This window comes from Poecile atricapillus, chromosome 3 (assembly GCF_030490865.1).
Source record: "Poecile atricapillus isolate bPoeAtr1 chromosome 3, bPoeAtr1.hap1, whole genome shotgun sequence".
In the NCBI taxonomy this organism is placed as follows: domain Eukaryota; kingdom Metazoa; phylum Chordata; class Aves; order Passeriformes; family Paridae; genus Poecile; species Poecile atricapillus.
In genome coordinates, this window is record NC_081251.1 from 25,068,268 (window position 1) to 25,082,443 (window position 14,176).

General features: G+C 36.5%; 1 protein-coding gene across 1 annotated transcript in view; it reads right to left on the minus strand.

Moving 5' to 3' along the window:
- COL21A1 (collagen type XXI alpha 1 chain) overlaps positions 1 to 14,176 on the minus strand; it is a 94,484-nt gene that overhangs the window by 31,071 nt on the left and 49,237 nt on the right. Inside the window, exons 12-17 of the mRNA XM_058835305.1 lie at positions 13,368 to 13,421; positions 11,006 to 11,059; positions 10,358 to 10,411; positions 8,377 to 8,430; positions 8,245 to 8,298; positions 5,571 to 5,624 (exon numbers count right to left, since the gene is read on the minus strand). Coding sequence (XP_058691288.1) covers positions 5,571 to 5,624; positions 8,245 to 8,298; positions 8,377 to 8,430; positions 10,358 to 10,411; positions 11,006 to 11,059; positions 13,368 to 13,421 — 324 coding nt within the window. The remainder of the gene's footprint in view (positions 1 to 5,570; positions 5,625 to 8,244; positions 8,299 to 8,376; positions 8,431 to 10,357; positions 10,412 to 11,005; positions 11,060 to 13,367; positions 13,422 to 14,176) is intronic.

Sequence of the window (14,176 nt, forward strand, 5' to 3'; positions counted from 1 at the left end):
AAAAAAATAATAAAAAATACTTTCCCAAGTCTCTGTAGACAAAACAGAGACAAAAAAAGATATTATAATTATAGAAAATCATTATATTAATGTAATTCCACTGTGTGAGGAAATAAATTTTAAAATTAGAAATCATGATGAACAGGCAGAAAGTGTGAATTAGTTGGGAGAGAACTGGTAGCTTTACAACTTAGAAAAGCAGGCATTATTTTCCAAGCTGCATTAGGTTAGTGTGTCCAAGTTTATTACAGCATTTTTTGTGGCCCCAGTCCAGGCTGAATTCAATGAGAATCTTTCCATTGACTTCAATACGCTTTGGATCAGCAGCTATATTGTCATGTCTTGTAGCAGCTTTGTCAACTGGGAATAATAAAGTAATGCAGATTAGCCTGCCTGAAGTTCTAGAAGTCTTTTAATGATCTCCTTCACTATACCACTATTCTTGTATCTATCTTCTTCTGTAATTATAGTATGGAATGAATTTAGTTAAAATAACTTGTCAGAATGTAGATAACCTAGGTTCAGCTACCTAGAAGTTATACTTGACAGAAACACCTGCATTCAGGCTAAAAAACATGTTTGAACTTACAGCACCATGTAATTACCAAATGATTGCTGAGAGTATTGTGTGGTTAAAGCTGTCATCTCCCCACTTTCTCAAGTGAGAACAAAACCAACAACATCTGTTACATAGCTTGAGCACTCAGAAAGTCATCAGCAAGATTCTGCCCTGTCTACTTCAACAATTTAGATATTAGAAGAAGGAATAAAAAAAAACAATACCAAAAAGTGCATTCAACTAACCAAACCTATTTGTAAAGAAAAAACGATGCATGGCATATGCCTACAAAAATCATCACTATCACCTGTTTATGCATTAAAAAATTATCCCACCCAAATAGCAACTTATTTTTTTATTTACAGGTAAAACTCAGAATTTTCAAAAAGATACAGGTATTCTTTTGAGACCCACAAGACATCATCTGCAGAGAAAATGCTAGTCTTTACATCTCTTATGACTTTAATGCTGATACCTTTGAAAATCAGGCCATGAGAGCTCAGGTCCTACTATCAAGGCATCTCAGACTAGTAGAAAAGCATGAATATTGGATCAGAAACTAAAAATTTTGACAGACTCACACCAACCACTTTGTTGAGTCTCCTGATCAATTTTCTCTTAAAAACTGTCAGGAAATAATTTCTTCTTCATAGACTAGTTACAAGGAGAGTGCTATTTTATAACAGGGCCTAATTTAAGGTGATATAAAATCTGAAGGAGTAATTAGTGCTCTATGGAATATTTCCACAAGTAATAAATTCACACAACATATGATCTTTTCAGCACTGGAAATACAACAGGATCTTTATGCTTTAATCTATGAAGAGATTAAAAGCAGAAATACAATAATCAGACTAGGGGGATAAAAAATAAAGTAACACTTTCAGAAGGGAACTTTTTCACAACTTACTGTTCAGATATACAATAGAGGTTTTAAGTTTGCTTTTATCCTAAGTAGTTCATAACTCAGTATGTAAATACAAATACATAATACAAATGTTGAGTAAATGGCATCTTAGTACCTAAAATTGGTACTAACCAACATAATATCAGGAGCATCTATCAAGACATTACATGACAGAGAGGAAAATAATAGCAACAAAAACCACCCAGACTTTGTCTGCATACTACTAGATTACTAAGTCAGGATTGTTCCTTCCTTTTTTCCTGCTTCTATCAATCTCAGCATAGTTATTAGATGCAATTGAATTCCATTAATTTTATATTTGCTTTCCAAACATACAGGATATCTGGCTATACCAGTTTGCTTCCAGGATTTCTGAATTATGAAGACTATAACTTCTGTTGTACATTGTAGTGTATCTTGAATATATTTCCAAAAGTATTATGCTACCATTGCCTAGCATAAAACACACATTTTTATCAAATAATGCATTGATCTAAATCTGGCATTCCTGATGCAGTTATGAAAGATCAACAGACAAACCAGGAGTGTAGGTATAACAGTGGGAGTCAGGTCAGAAGCTGAAAGTCATGTTATGCTGCTATCGCTGGCACAAATGAGGCCACATCTGAGGTCTTGCAATGTGACCTAAATATTGAGTCAGAAATCTACCATTTTAAGTGTTTGCAGATGTATTTATGAAAAATATGATTTCTGGAGAGTAAACATGAGCAGTTGCAAATGCTCAGACATATTACTTGTGGCAGGAGAGCATATGCTAGGCCTAGGAGAGTGCTATAAATGTCCTGCCAGCTTTACCCACAAGCACTCACTTCAGAGTTCCCATCTGCATAATTGCAAACACAAGGAGCTTCCACTGAAACCCAATTCTGAAAAATTCTACCTATGTTAAAAAGGACAGTCAGGCTGAAATTAAGCTCAAATAAATCTTGATTTATTCTACAGAATAAATTTATTATACAGAATAAATCTGGTCCCTCAAAAAAAAAAAGAATTTATCAAAACAGCCTGTCATCAGTATGATAGATGACTAGCCATTGAGCTGCTTAAGTGACAGCATGGACTGTTCTTACCATCAGGAAAATGAGCTTGATTACTACCTTTACCAAACCCTAAATAAATTATTCTGTCCATACTGTCACGTTATTCTACAGAGTAGAATATCCCAGAACTGGGATAGTCTGGTTAACTGAAGTTCCAAATAGTATTACCGAGGAAAATCAAGCACATTTCTTGAAATGATTTACTTATCTTTACAACCTACTTTTTCTGTTTGTAACTTTGGGGATTAGTAAGAGTAATAATATTCCAGAAAATATTCTGTCCAAAAAATTACCACACATCTCAAAGGCTGGAGGCAACAGGAGTTCAGTTCACCTGTGCTCCCCATTCAAGACAGCTGCTCCTTAGATGTTGTCTCAAGATGCATTCATTTCACAACCATGTTGTTTTTATTTGCTAAAGCAAGAAGGATCATAAGATGACTATTTTTTAAATCATCAACTTAACAAATGAAGCCATGTCTAACATTAATGTGGCTGAATGAAAGAAACAGACTGTCTGCATGTATGTTTTTGTGGGTGGCGTATCCGCACAACCTGTTGAGCTGTCCCAGGGCCACAGCTGCATGTGGCTAGTTAATGATATAAAGTCATCCAGATTCAACTGTATCATCCAAGGCTTGTCTTGTGCTTAGGCAGCCTATTTGACTGTCCCAGGGATGGCACAGTACAATCCCTCTCTTCCACACCAGTGCCCTAACTATAAGGGTATCCCACCAGAGAGGTTTACACTGAATTCCACAGAAGGGGAGCCAAGAGGAGGTACTTACACATTACATTTCAAATACACGCTGGGGGAACAACAGAAACAACACAAGCACTAAGTGTACATCACTCACAGCACCCAAAATCCAGCTCACTTTCCAACAGGTGAAAACCAATTATCCTCTACTTGAATAGCGGAACCCATGTATCTCACAGCTGAGAATAGCTTTAATTTTCCACAATCCAAACACACACCACAACATTTGGCACTGAACTCCTCTGCTCTTTGCTCCTCCTCCAGGCCCTAAATACATGGGAGCGCTGTGTTTGCTCATGCAGGATGGTGTAACATCAGCAACAGAGGCAGATAAGAAGGGATAACTCGGTGTCTTACATTCCCTAATGATGACCTTGAGGCAATTTCATGGTCAGCATGTGGATTTTCTATTCTTCAGAACCCCCACTGATTATAAATGAAGCATACAATGCGATTTAGCTTGCTCCATTAAGATTGTTTAAATCTTTTGTAGTTGTTTGTATTTTGGACGTCTCCCTCTACAGCATCTTACAGTGATTTTAAAAGACTTCTTAGTACTTTTAATGTCTTAAATCTACCACTTCATTTCTCTTTAAAGCAAAATAATGGGACTTTAGTGATGAGTTTACTGTCTAAAATGTTTTATTGTGAAGCATTTATATTAACTTCAAAGCAAAATATATTTCATTAGTAGATACAGTTCATACTTAACAAATGCCATCCCACTAGAAAGAGAACTGTTAAAGTATTAAATATTTCCATTTCTCTAGGTCAGAAACGCCCTTTCCCTTCCATTTCTTAGATTAATTTTTTTTAAAAATCACAATGACCAACTAACATTTCTTTTGTAAAATGAAGAGACAAATCAAGGCTTGGGACAATAACAGAACTAATTTTTATCTCAACACATTTGTTATGGTGTACCAACTTCCCAATTACACCAAAATCCCTTTTGTTGTATTTTGTGATATTTAACTACCATTCACTTTCAGTCTTTCTTACATATAAAGACTGCAGAAGACTGTAAAAGACTAAAACATTTCACAGTTATTTGGGGCAGAAAAAGAGGAAAAAATAAAGCCAAGAAAGGAATTATGTATGTCTCTCACTTAAGCCAGACAAGTGGGAAGATAGTCTCTTGGGCATGATTTCTCAGTGTTTTGTAGTCTACTCAAAATGTTTTAGAAGGTTTTGATGAATATATTAAAAATTTAAATTAAAAACCTTCAGAATTTTTCAGCTGGAAGTGTTACTTCCAACTTCTCATTATCAAAACTTTCTATCAGATCTCACTATCATGTAAATCAGACTGCCTCTCGTTACACTCAATACCACAAAATTTCTGACTGCATAAAGCTGTATCTCTTTATCCTACAATTCAAAATGTAATTCAGAATGTAATTCATCTGTAAGGCAGTGCTCCACCAACTGAGCACTGTTTACTGCTCTTGGCCTGCAGAAGAATTGCTGATGGTTTGAAGACAGCTGGCTGCCTCTCAGCACTCAAAGCTGCTATCTTGGCTCATCTGCTTCAAGCAGTCTGCTGGCCTGGAAGCGCCAAATGAGGAAACATGAAGGAGGACAAAGCCCAGCTATCAGATATTAAGAGGAGGTAAAATGTGCTTCCCAAATACCGGTAGAGGAACAACGTCTTTGGAAACAAGCAAAGTGAAAACGAAGCAGCATGTTCCCCAGCTGGGCAAGAGGAACAGGGATGCAGATAATAGGGTGTAAAAGATGCAAGGAAGTAAAAGGCCAATAAAACTGGGAAAAGGAAAGGCAGTGGTACATAGTGAAAAAATAGACTTTAAAAGTGTGATCAACAAGTATGCAAAAGAAGATACACCACGTAGCAGAAAGGAGAGTCAAACCCATCCAGAATCTCATTTCAAGTAATTATTAATATCTAACTACACCACAACATCAACAGGACATAAATCAATAACGAGACAATTTTATACCATATACATATATATATCTCAGAATATAGAACAGTGATATGGTGAAGAATCTTCTCTTTTAAGGCATCTTTGACTTTAAGGGCTTGTTTATTTATTTTAATTTAATCAAATTTAAAGATGAACAGCAGAAAATAAACAAGCACTTTTTAAAAATGTACATATCAACCAATTCAAATCTATATCAATTAAACATGAAGTACAATAGCTATAAACAAAAAAAAAAAAACAAACAAAAAAACAAAAAACCCAAACAAAAAAAGACAAAACCCAACAAAACTAACAAACCAGTACATAAGGATATGTCAGCAACTTAATCACTTACAGGCTCTCCTCGATGTCCTTCTAGGCCTGGAGATCCAGGCTGCCCAACTTCTCCCTTTAAAATAAAAAAAGTCTTAAGAAAACAAGCTTATTTGCATAATAAAAATTATTATTTTAAATAGTAAATAGCATTTTTAATCTAAGTAAAATTTCAAACCAATACACACTGAGACTTCACCAAACATCTCTCAACAGTTTAAGACATAGCAAGAAGTGTCATCAATCCAATACTCCCTCATGTTGTGTCTGACAGCTATCAAACAGTTTGCACAGAAAATTTTCTTTCCACTCAGAACAGCAATTTCTAGTAGAAAAATATGCATAAAAGAGTAACAGACTGTTACTCTCTAATTGTTAGTATAAATAGTAGTATGAAAAAATATTTCACAGTACTTCAGAATACAGCAGTACCACAAATGATCAAATATTTATCAAAGTATGCATGACATTAAATAATATCTATTATTTATATATCTAATATAATAATAAAGTATTCTGAAAATTTGAATAATTCCAGAAATAAAACAGCATTAAAAAGGCAGAGATACAGTTATAACGTAGACAGCTACAAACACACACACGTATAAAATAATCTGGCACTAATTAACGTAAAATTATAAAAGCTGGACTTGAAGTAACAATGGGTAGCATGTGGGTTTCAAGCCATGTTTTTTCCACATTCTTTCCCAAAATGAATATTGTAAAAAACAAGGAAAGCACCAATAGAAATTTCCTTCAAAGACAGCCTGTTTGTTACTGTTCTGAATTTGATTACAGACCCAGAATGAAGCAATGTTTTATAGCAAGCAGATGTTGAAGTCAGGCTAACAAAATGTTTGAATGAAAAATATGGCTTCCATTAACTATTATATTATAAAATTAATAAAACATAATGAGCACATCATATTTTTGGTACCACAATAATAAGGAAAATAGTCCAGAAAATGTCTTTCAGTTTAAATGTACACACATTCACACAATGTACTGAATTCTATGTATATTGCTTACAAGCATAAAACATATGAAAGTACTCTCCAAATTCATGCTTTAGCACCACAGCGCTTCACTCTAAATTACCATCAGTGACAGTTAAAATTTTATGTTAATGTTAACTGTGACTATTACCTGTCCATGTTATCAAATACCAGAAAAGAAAAAAATCTAGTATATTTTTTCCTACATTCTGAAGTACCAGAGAAAGAAATTCTCCTCCAACTTAGCCATGATGTGTGTGTGTGTGTGTGTGTGTGTGTGTATGTGTGCATATATATATATATATATATATACATACACACATATATATGTAAAATAAGAGATTAATTTGAAATAAATTCCTGGAGGTAACCAAGTTCATATCACAGATAACGGAAGTCTAGTCTGGACAATTGATGAAGGACTGATTCAGCTGACCAGACACCAGGAGTCGAATTCCACTGACCACACACAGACATTTGGTTGCATTTGAGACGCCCAATGGTATCTTGTTTAGTCCCACTGCAGAAAAGCACTGGCTTTCCATAGGACTTACATTTTTCAGCTCCCTGAGGATGTTTTGGACACTAATGAATTTCAAATGTACCAGGGGCTTTTATGTGCACAGCTAAACAGATCCCTATGAGTTTGGCTTCCCTGAGCTGAATTACTCTCCAGACTCCACTGGCCTTACCCTGGATCCACCTTATTAACAGCTGCTGCCTGGAAGGTTTTAGGTCTTTCACAGGTCCTGTGTCATATGTACCTGCTGCAGCAGATGTCACAGATTTGCCAGCTGCATCCCCAACTGCACTAGACAAGCATGGTCACAAAAGAGAAGATTCAGATCTCCAACTACAGCAATATGAATTTAGACAAATGCACTCAGAAGTACACTTGCATTTTTGGACACTGAAGTAATACTGATCTTGATCAGCCCTAGATAATTTCACTGTTATTAAAAAAAAAACAAACTTAGAGGAACAAAGCTGTTGAAAAAGCTCCTTTAGATCAATTCAATTGAGCATTTACATCACATATTATTAAAATCTTTTCCCTGTGAACTTAAAACTGATACTACTGAACTATGCATTTTCACAAATTAGAACAGTGCAAACAACAACTTGGCAAGCAAAACATCCAGTGAGCACACAGACTGCAATATATTATAGAAATACCAGATCCTGTAATGAAATACCTGCCTTTTTTACAGTAGGCACATACTTAGTTGACTTGAAAAACTGTTCTACATTAAATACAAACAGCACTGCATAGTGAAGTGAATAAAAACACATACAAAAACATTAATCCAATACTGAAGGTATTTTCCCCTAATTTTCCTGCAGCTCCCTTCAAAAGCAATTATGTCCTCCAGTGTATGCTTGTATATAAATCTCTTTAACAGAATCATAGGGTTAGAGAAACACATGGAGAAACATAGGGCTAGAGAAAAGGATAAGGGAGATAAAGTATAAACAATCTCTAATGATCACTAACACACTCTTAATAAAAGCTTTGCCTCTGCTCACAGAACAACTGAAAGCAATGAAGTCTGCTCATTGCTGCAGTAAGCTTCCACATCTCCCAGTAGCAACATTATTTTGATTTCTAGTAATACTCCACAGAATAAAATTTGCATGTTCACACCATGAGCAATTCTATTCAAGACTTCTGCCAAGATACTAATACACATTTCTACATACCTTGAAGCCAGGACTGCCCGGTAATCCATCTTTCCCATTTCTGCCTGGGTCTCCCTGTGGCAACATTTAATAGTAATCAGCAGGTAAATTAAGAAGCAAAAGCTAACGACAAATTGTCTTCAGAAAACTTACAGATCGCCCAGGCATTCCTGGAAACCCTGTATCACCCTTCTCTCCTTTTGAACCCTGAAAAAAACATCAAGTGGAAACTAATTAGTGTTCAATGTTTATGCTGCAAATCCAATATATTTAACCAATAATTCATGTATGTTATTTCTCATTTTGAAAAAGTACAGATCTGTTTCTTTCTTAACTCAGGTAGTTGTCAATTAATAACTACAACCCCATTACATAAACAAAAATATGCTTCAAACTACAGAAATGCTCACGAAGACCCTCTTTCAAATTGCTTGAAACTTTAAACTACTGAACACATGAAGCAAATATAAGGCCAGGTGAAAATAGCTGTTAACACTGGAGGGCCAAACTATACTCTGTGCTTTATATAAATTGCACATTAAAACATCTCTCTTCCCATCTGCTATCAGCCTCATTCCTTTCATGTGCTTCTCCTTCCCCTAACTCTTCCCACTCTCTCTAATTTGATTATATGTACATCTGTATTAAAAAACATAGACATCTTTGCAATATAATTATTACTTATGCCCCGTATATGGTGTGTTACCCCGTAGACATATTTACAAAAAATGCATGCATTTTGTGCTATGTGGAAATTAATTACACCAATCCACTAAGAGAATGAAAAGGTTCTCAAAATATTCAAATAAGCAGAGCATGAGTTTGAATGACTGAATGTAAATACATCCAGTAAAAACAGTGAACATTTTTCTGAGCTGTAAATAAAGAATTATATTTTCTGTGAATATGCATGTTATAAAAATGCTAATTATGCTGTCTGGGGTTCTCATGCCCAGGCTCCCAGTGGGAATGCGGGTGCTCCATGAGGGGAAGCTGGGGCTGCCCCAGCCAAACAGAGCTGGACACAGCCGGTTCCAGCCGGACACAGCCGGTTCCAGCCGGACACAGCTGGTTCCAGCCAGACACAGCCGGACACAGCCGGACACTGCCAGTTCCAGCCGGACACAGCTGGACACAGCCGGACACAGCTGGTTCCAGCCAGACACAGCTGTACACAGCCAGACACAGCCGGACACAGCCGGTTCCAGCCGGACACAGCCGGTTCCAGTCATGCACAGCCAGACACAGCCGGTTCCAGCTAGACACAGCCGGTTCCAGCCAGACACAGCTGGACACAGCCGGACACAGCTGGCTCCAGCCAGACACAGCCGGTTCCAGCCAGACACAGCCGGCTCCAGCCATACACAACCAGATACAGCCATACACAGCTGGACACAGCCGGTTCCAGCCAGACACAGCTGGTTCCAGCCGGACACAGCTGTTTCCAGCTGGACACAGCCGGTTCCAGCTGGACACAGCCGGACACAGCTGGACACAGCTGCCCCCCACAGGGTAGGAGTGGGGAATGTGTTTAACAAGGGACAGAAACATGACACCAACAAAATAAGGGAAGCAGAGAAAAGTGGACACCAAGAAAAGGGTGCTGGAGCAGTGATGCCCCTGTGGCCTTTGGAGGGGGCCATGAAGGAGCTGTGGTAGCCAAGGTGCAGCCCATGGAGAATCCCTGCAAGACCAGGTTTGCCCTGAAGGACCTGCACTGGAGCAGGGGAGGAGTGTGAGGAGGAAGAGCGGGCAGAAGCTGTTGAAGACCACCCTACCTTGCTCCCCACTTCCTATCCCATGAAGGAGGGAAGCTGAGCTTGGGAAATAGCAGGGTGGAAGAGAAAGGGGTTTTGTTGTTCGGTTTGTTTTCTCACTGTCAAAACTTATTTTAGTTGTCAATAAATTAAATTAATTTTCCCCAGGTAGCCACTGTTTTGCCTGTGACAGTAACTGGAAGGTAATCTCTCTTATCTGGACCATCAAGCTTTTCTGTCTTATTTTCTCCCTCGTAGTGTTGAGAAGTGAGATTGAGAGAGGTGCTTGAGGGTTTGCACCAGGCAGCCAGTCTAGGTGACCCCATCACAGATACCAAGAGCATTTTGTTTCAATTTATGCCTATAAAGTCACTTGCCTTTTTCCCATATATTCCTGGCACTCCTTGATCTCCTTTAGGACCTCTTTCTCCCTAGACAAAATGCACATGGAGCAAGTTAATTTTTAAAACAGAAGTAGTTACATCAAGATATATTTATATATATACTTTATATATATATTTATATATATACTTTATATATATATAAAGTATACATGTGTAACAGACATAAAGAAGGCAAAGAGCTCCCAATGATAGAGAAAATATGTCCAGGACTTAAATGCAAATCCTGAATTTTACCAGCTTTCCAAGAGAAAGCCAGAATGTCCAGCACTGATGGTGAGACAAACCACAGCTCACAGCTAAGGCTTCTACTTTCTATAGAAAGTTTTTTCTAACATTATTTGTGATGAAGAATCCTCTAAGTAGTAGTAAAATCAAATTAATATAAAATCCCATAGAGCAAAATGAAATTAAATAACAGATGGTTTCTATTGTTTGATATCTATGTAATGAAGTCCCATGGCATGTATCTTCCCTAAATATCACCTTCATATCTATTCATTTTGAGCAATTTAGTAAATGCTCTGAAACAGTATTGTGTATAGACTTGTTTAACCTTTAAATTAAAACTACATGGCAAGCTGAAACACAGGAATATTGAAACAAGAAATATTTAATTCCAACCTTTGGTGCTGGCATGCCATGTAATCCAGGAAAACCAGGTAGTCCACTGTCACCCTGAAACAACAAACATATTTTAAATTCTTGAATCAAAATACTGGAAATATACTACAACACTCATATTCTCATGACCAACAAATAATAGAAAGATATATCACTGTATCAACTTCATAATATTGGTATGACTGATAAGAGTTTTTTCATCTTTAAACAAAATTCATTACATAAAAAAAAACCTTACTCACTTAATTTTAAATTAAATTTACAGTAATCTTTTAGTAAGTCTTATGGAGGTTTGAAAGCAGCAATTCATGACCTTATGAGATTTCCTACCAGCTTACTCTGGATAAGTGAAGTATTAAAAATAAGATATTAAGTATGTGCTCTAAAAAAGAAACTAAATTAAACCAAAATACACTTAAAAAACAACATTGGCAAATTGACAAATGAGTTCTCATTTCAGAGAAAGAGAATCCACTTAGGTAAAAGCAGTTGGCAATTGAAAAGACAAGGCAAAATGCCATTTCTTTTTATTGTTCTCAGAGGTGTCAGGTATCATGAATTCCAAACTTTTGCTATTACTACTGAAGATATTTAACTGACAATTTGTCTGCAAGTTCCCTTGAGCAATAACAACAAAATCCTAAATTACAACTTGTCATTACTTGACTTAAAACAATAAAACCTATCCTAGTTGCTTCGTTCAGTAGACTACTTCACTTGAGAAAACAGCTAATCACAAAATCATTTTTGGACAATCAGAATGTTTCCTTTCTGTTAATACCTACTTTTATATTGAACCATAGATTTCAGTTTGTTTAATATATTTCAGTCAGATAGAAGTTACAGTAAACTATGCTCAGAAAGTTATTTCATATAATGTTCAAATTCTAAGACAAGGGTTAAACCAGGACAACATGTCTCTATGCTGTTTATCAAAGCCATTCATGCCTAAGCAGATTTGGAAAGGTCTCTCATATATTTGAGGTAGGCAGGAACATGACCACAGGAATGACAGCTTGTGGGTAAATGCTACCAAAGTATCTCTCAACAAATAAATATTAAAAGCAGACAATGGAATGGAGTTCAAAAATCAGCAAAGGGTATACAACTAACACTTCATATATCCATTGTTTCTTAATGAAAGAGTGGAGTCTTGGTTTCTACTCAGAAGTGGTGGTTCAATTATTGAACTAAAACATGTGGAAATTAAAACAATTTTAAATTAGCTACTAGAGAAACTTTACAAGCAATGGAGTGAAATAAAGAGATGAAAATTTGGCCAGGATTTCCAGGAAAAAAAATTCTAACGGCAAGACATATTTTACAATGGAAATTTTCTCTGAAACAGTGGTGGAAGCTCTATTTCTTGGCACATTTTAAACAAGGCTAGACTGAGTAACAGGAAATATTCTGTCTGTCACAACCCTGAACTGCAAGGCAATCAGTTTTTCATCAGCAGCATCTTAATTTCTAAACATAGCCCAATACTGATTGATTGGTTAGATTAGCTTCTAAAATCAATTTGATTGAGATGAATAAAGCACAGAACACATAAGAAATTTTTCAGTTCTAACCATGAATTTGAGAATTCTGCTGAACAGTGATGAATTTAAGAACTTGCTTATTGGGAACTTTAGAAAGAAATTCTAAGATCAATTGGGAAAACAAATGTTTGTTTCACAGAAAGGGTTTTGAAGTCGTATTGAATCAAAACCAAAATAATTGTACATCAAAATCAGCTTAGAACTTTTCTAAACATAGGGCACAAATGTGAGAGAAGGCCATAGCCACGGGCAATTTATTTACTGCGTATAAAGAAGATCCAAAGTCAAGTTTATCCTGATTACCAGAAGACAATTGCATATAAGCTTCTACATCTGTCTATATCTCCAAACTACAGGCTACACCTCAGCTAGAATTTCTCACAAAAATTTTGGGTTCAATTAGTCAGTGTTTTCTGATAAAAATTATCATCCAGGAATTCCTATCTAAACTATCTGGATACACACTTAAAAAGAGTGAAAAGAGTTAAAAAGAAACCATTCTGACAGATGTCTGTATTGTGCTTCCAGGTACCCATATTTAGACACACTTTCTAAGTATATGTTATTCAGTAAAACAAAGTTGTTACTGGCAGTGCTAAAGCCTATATAAACTTTATTAAATAAAAAAAGAGTCGGAATTTAAATTTGCTGGGAATTTAGTCTTTCCTTATTACCCTTTTAGTGAACAATTCTCACAGAACACTCATGTGAAAATACTATTTTGTATAAATGTATATTCTATATACCTGTACAACCAAAAATTATAAAAGGTAAGAGTAAAACCTTTCTATCTATTATTCTTGTTTGGGTTCTTTTACCTTTGCCCCATCTTTTCCTGGTTCTCCCTTGATACCTGGCAAGCCACGAGGTCCCTAGATTGAGAAAGAAATGAACACAAGTTGAAATACTAATACTAAATTAAGCTGATCCAGAATTAGACACAGAAATGTGACACAACATGGGCCAGAGAACAATGTGTCAGCTGCCTGATTCCAACATTTTGATGACTGGACACAAAAGCAGAACTAAGTGTAATCTGTACCCAGCATGTATGAACATGGCACACTATCATAATCCATGACTGAGGAACACTGAGACAATCTTTTGCTCTAACCAAGGATCACCCAAGGAAAGAAAAAGAATGTCACACAACCATACTAGCCTGTTCAAAATCACAACCTACCAAGATGTGAGCCCAGAGATGTCCCCTTCAACAGCCCATCAGACAGCCTCAACAAATGCCGTTTTGCAGGCTTGCCCTTGGACCCAGCAGGCTCTCAGATATTTAATTCCACAAATGAGTAAATTCTTGACTGTCATTCAGACTGGATCACGCCAAAAGTAAAATACAGCACAGGTTTCCAACAACTGTCTCAGTAAGGACTACTAAATTAATACCACAAAGAAAAAGAATTCTCCTCCATCAATCTGGGCTTTACGTGAAATCTTGTTTTGGATGTGTGAATTGTGGGCAATCCATCACTACGACCAGAGTTCAGATCACTGCTACTGGTTCATAAAAAAATTGAAGAAACTACTGTTTGGCTTCTGGATTGGGATAAAAATGTCTAAGCTGCAGCTGAATCCATCTTCTAGAAGCCTTACCTAGCATGGCTTAGATTTGCAG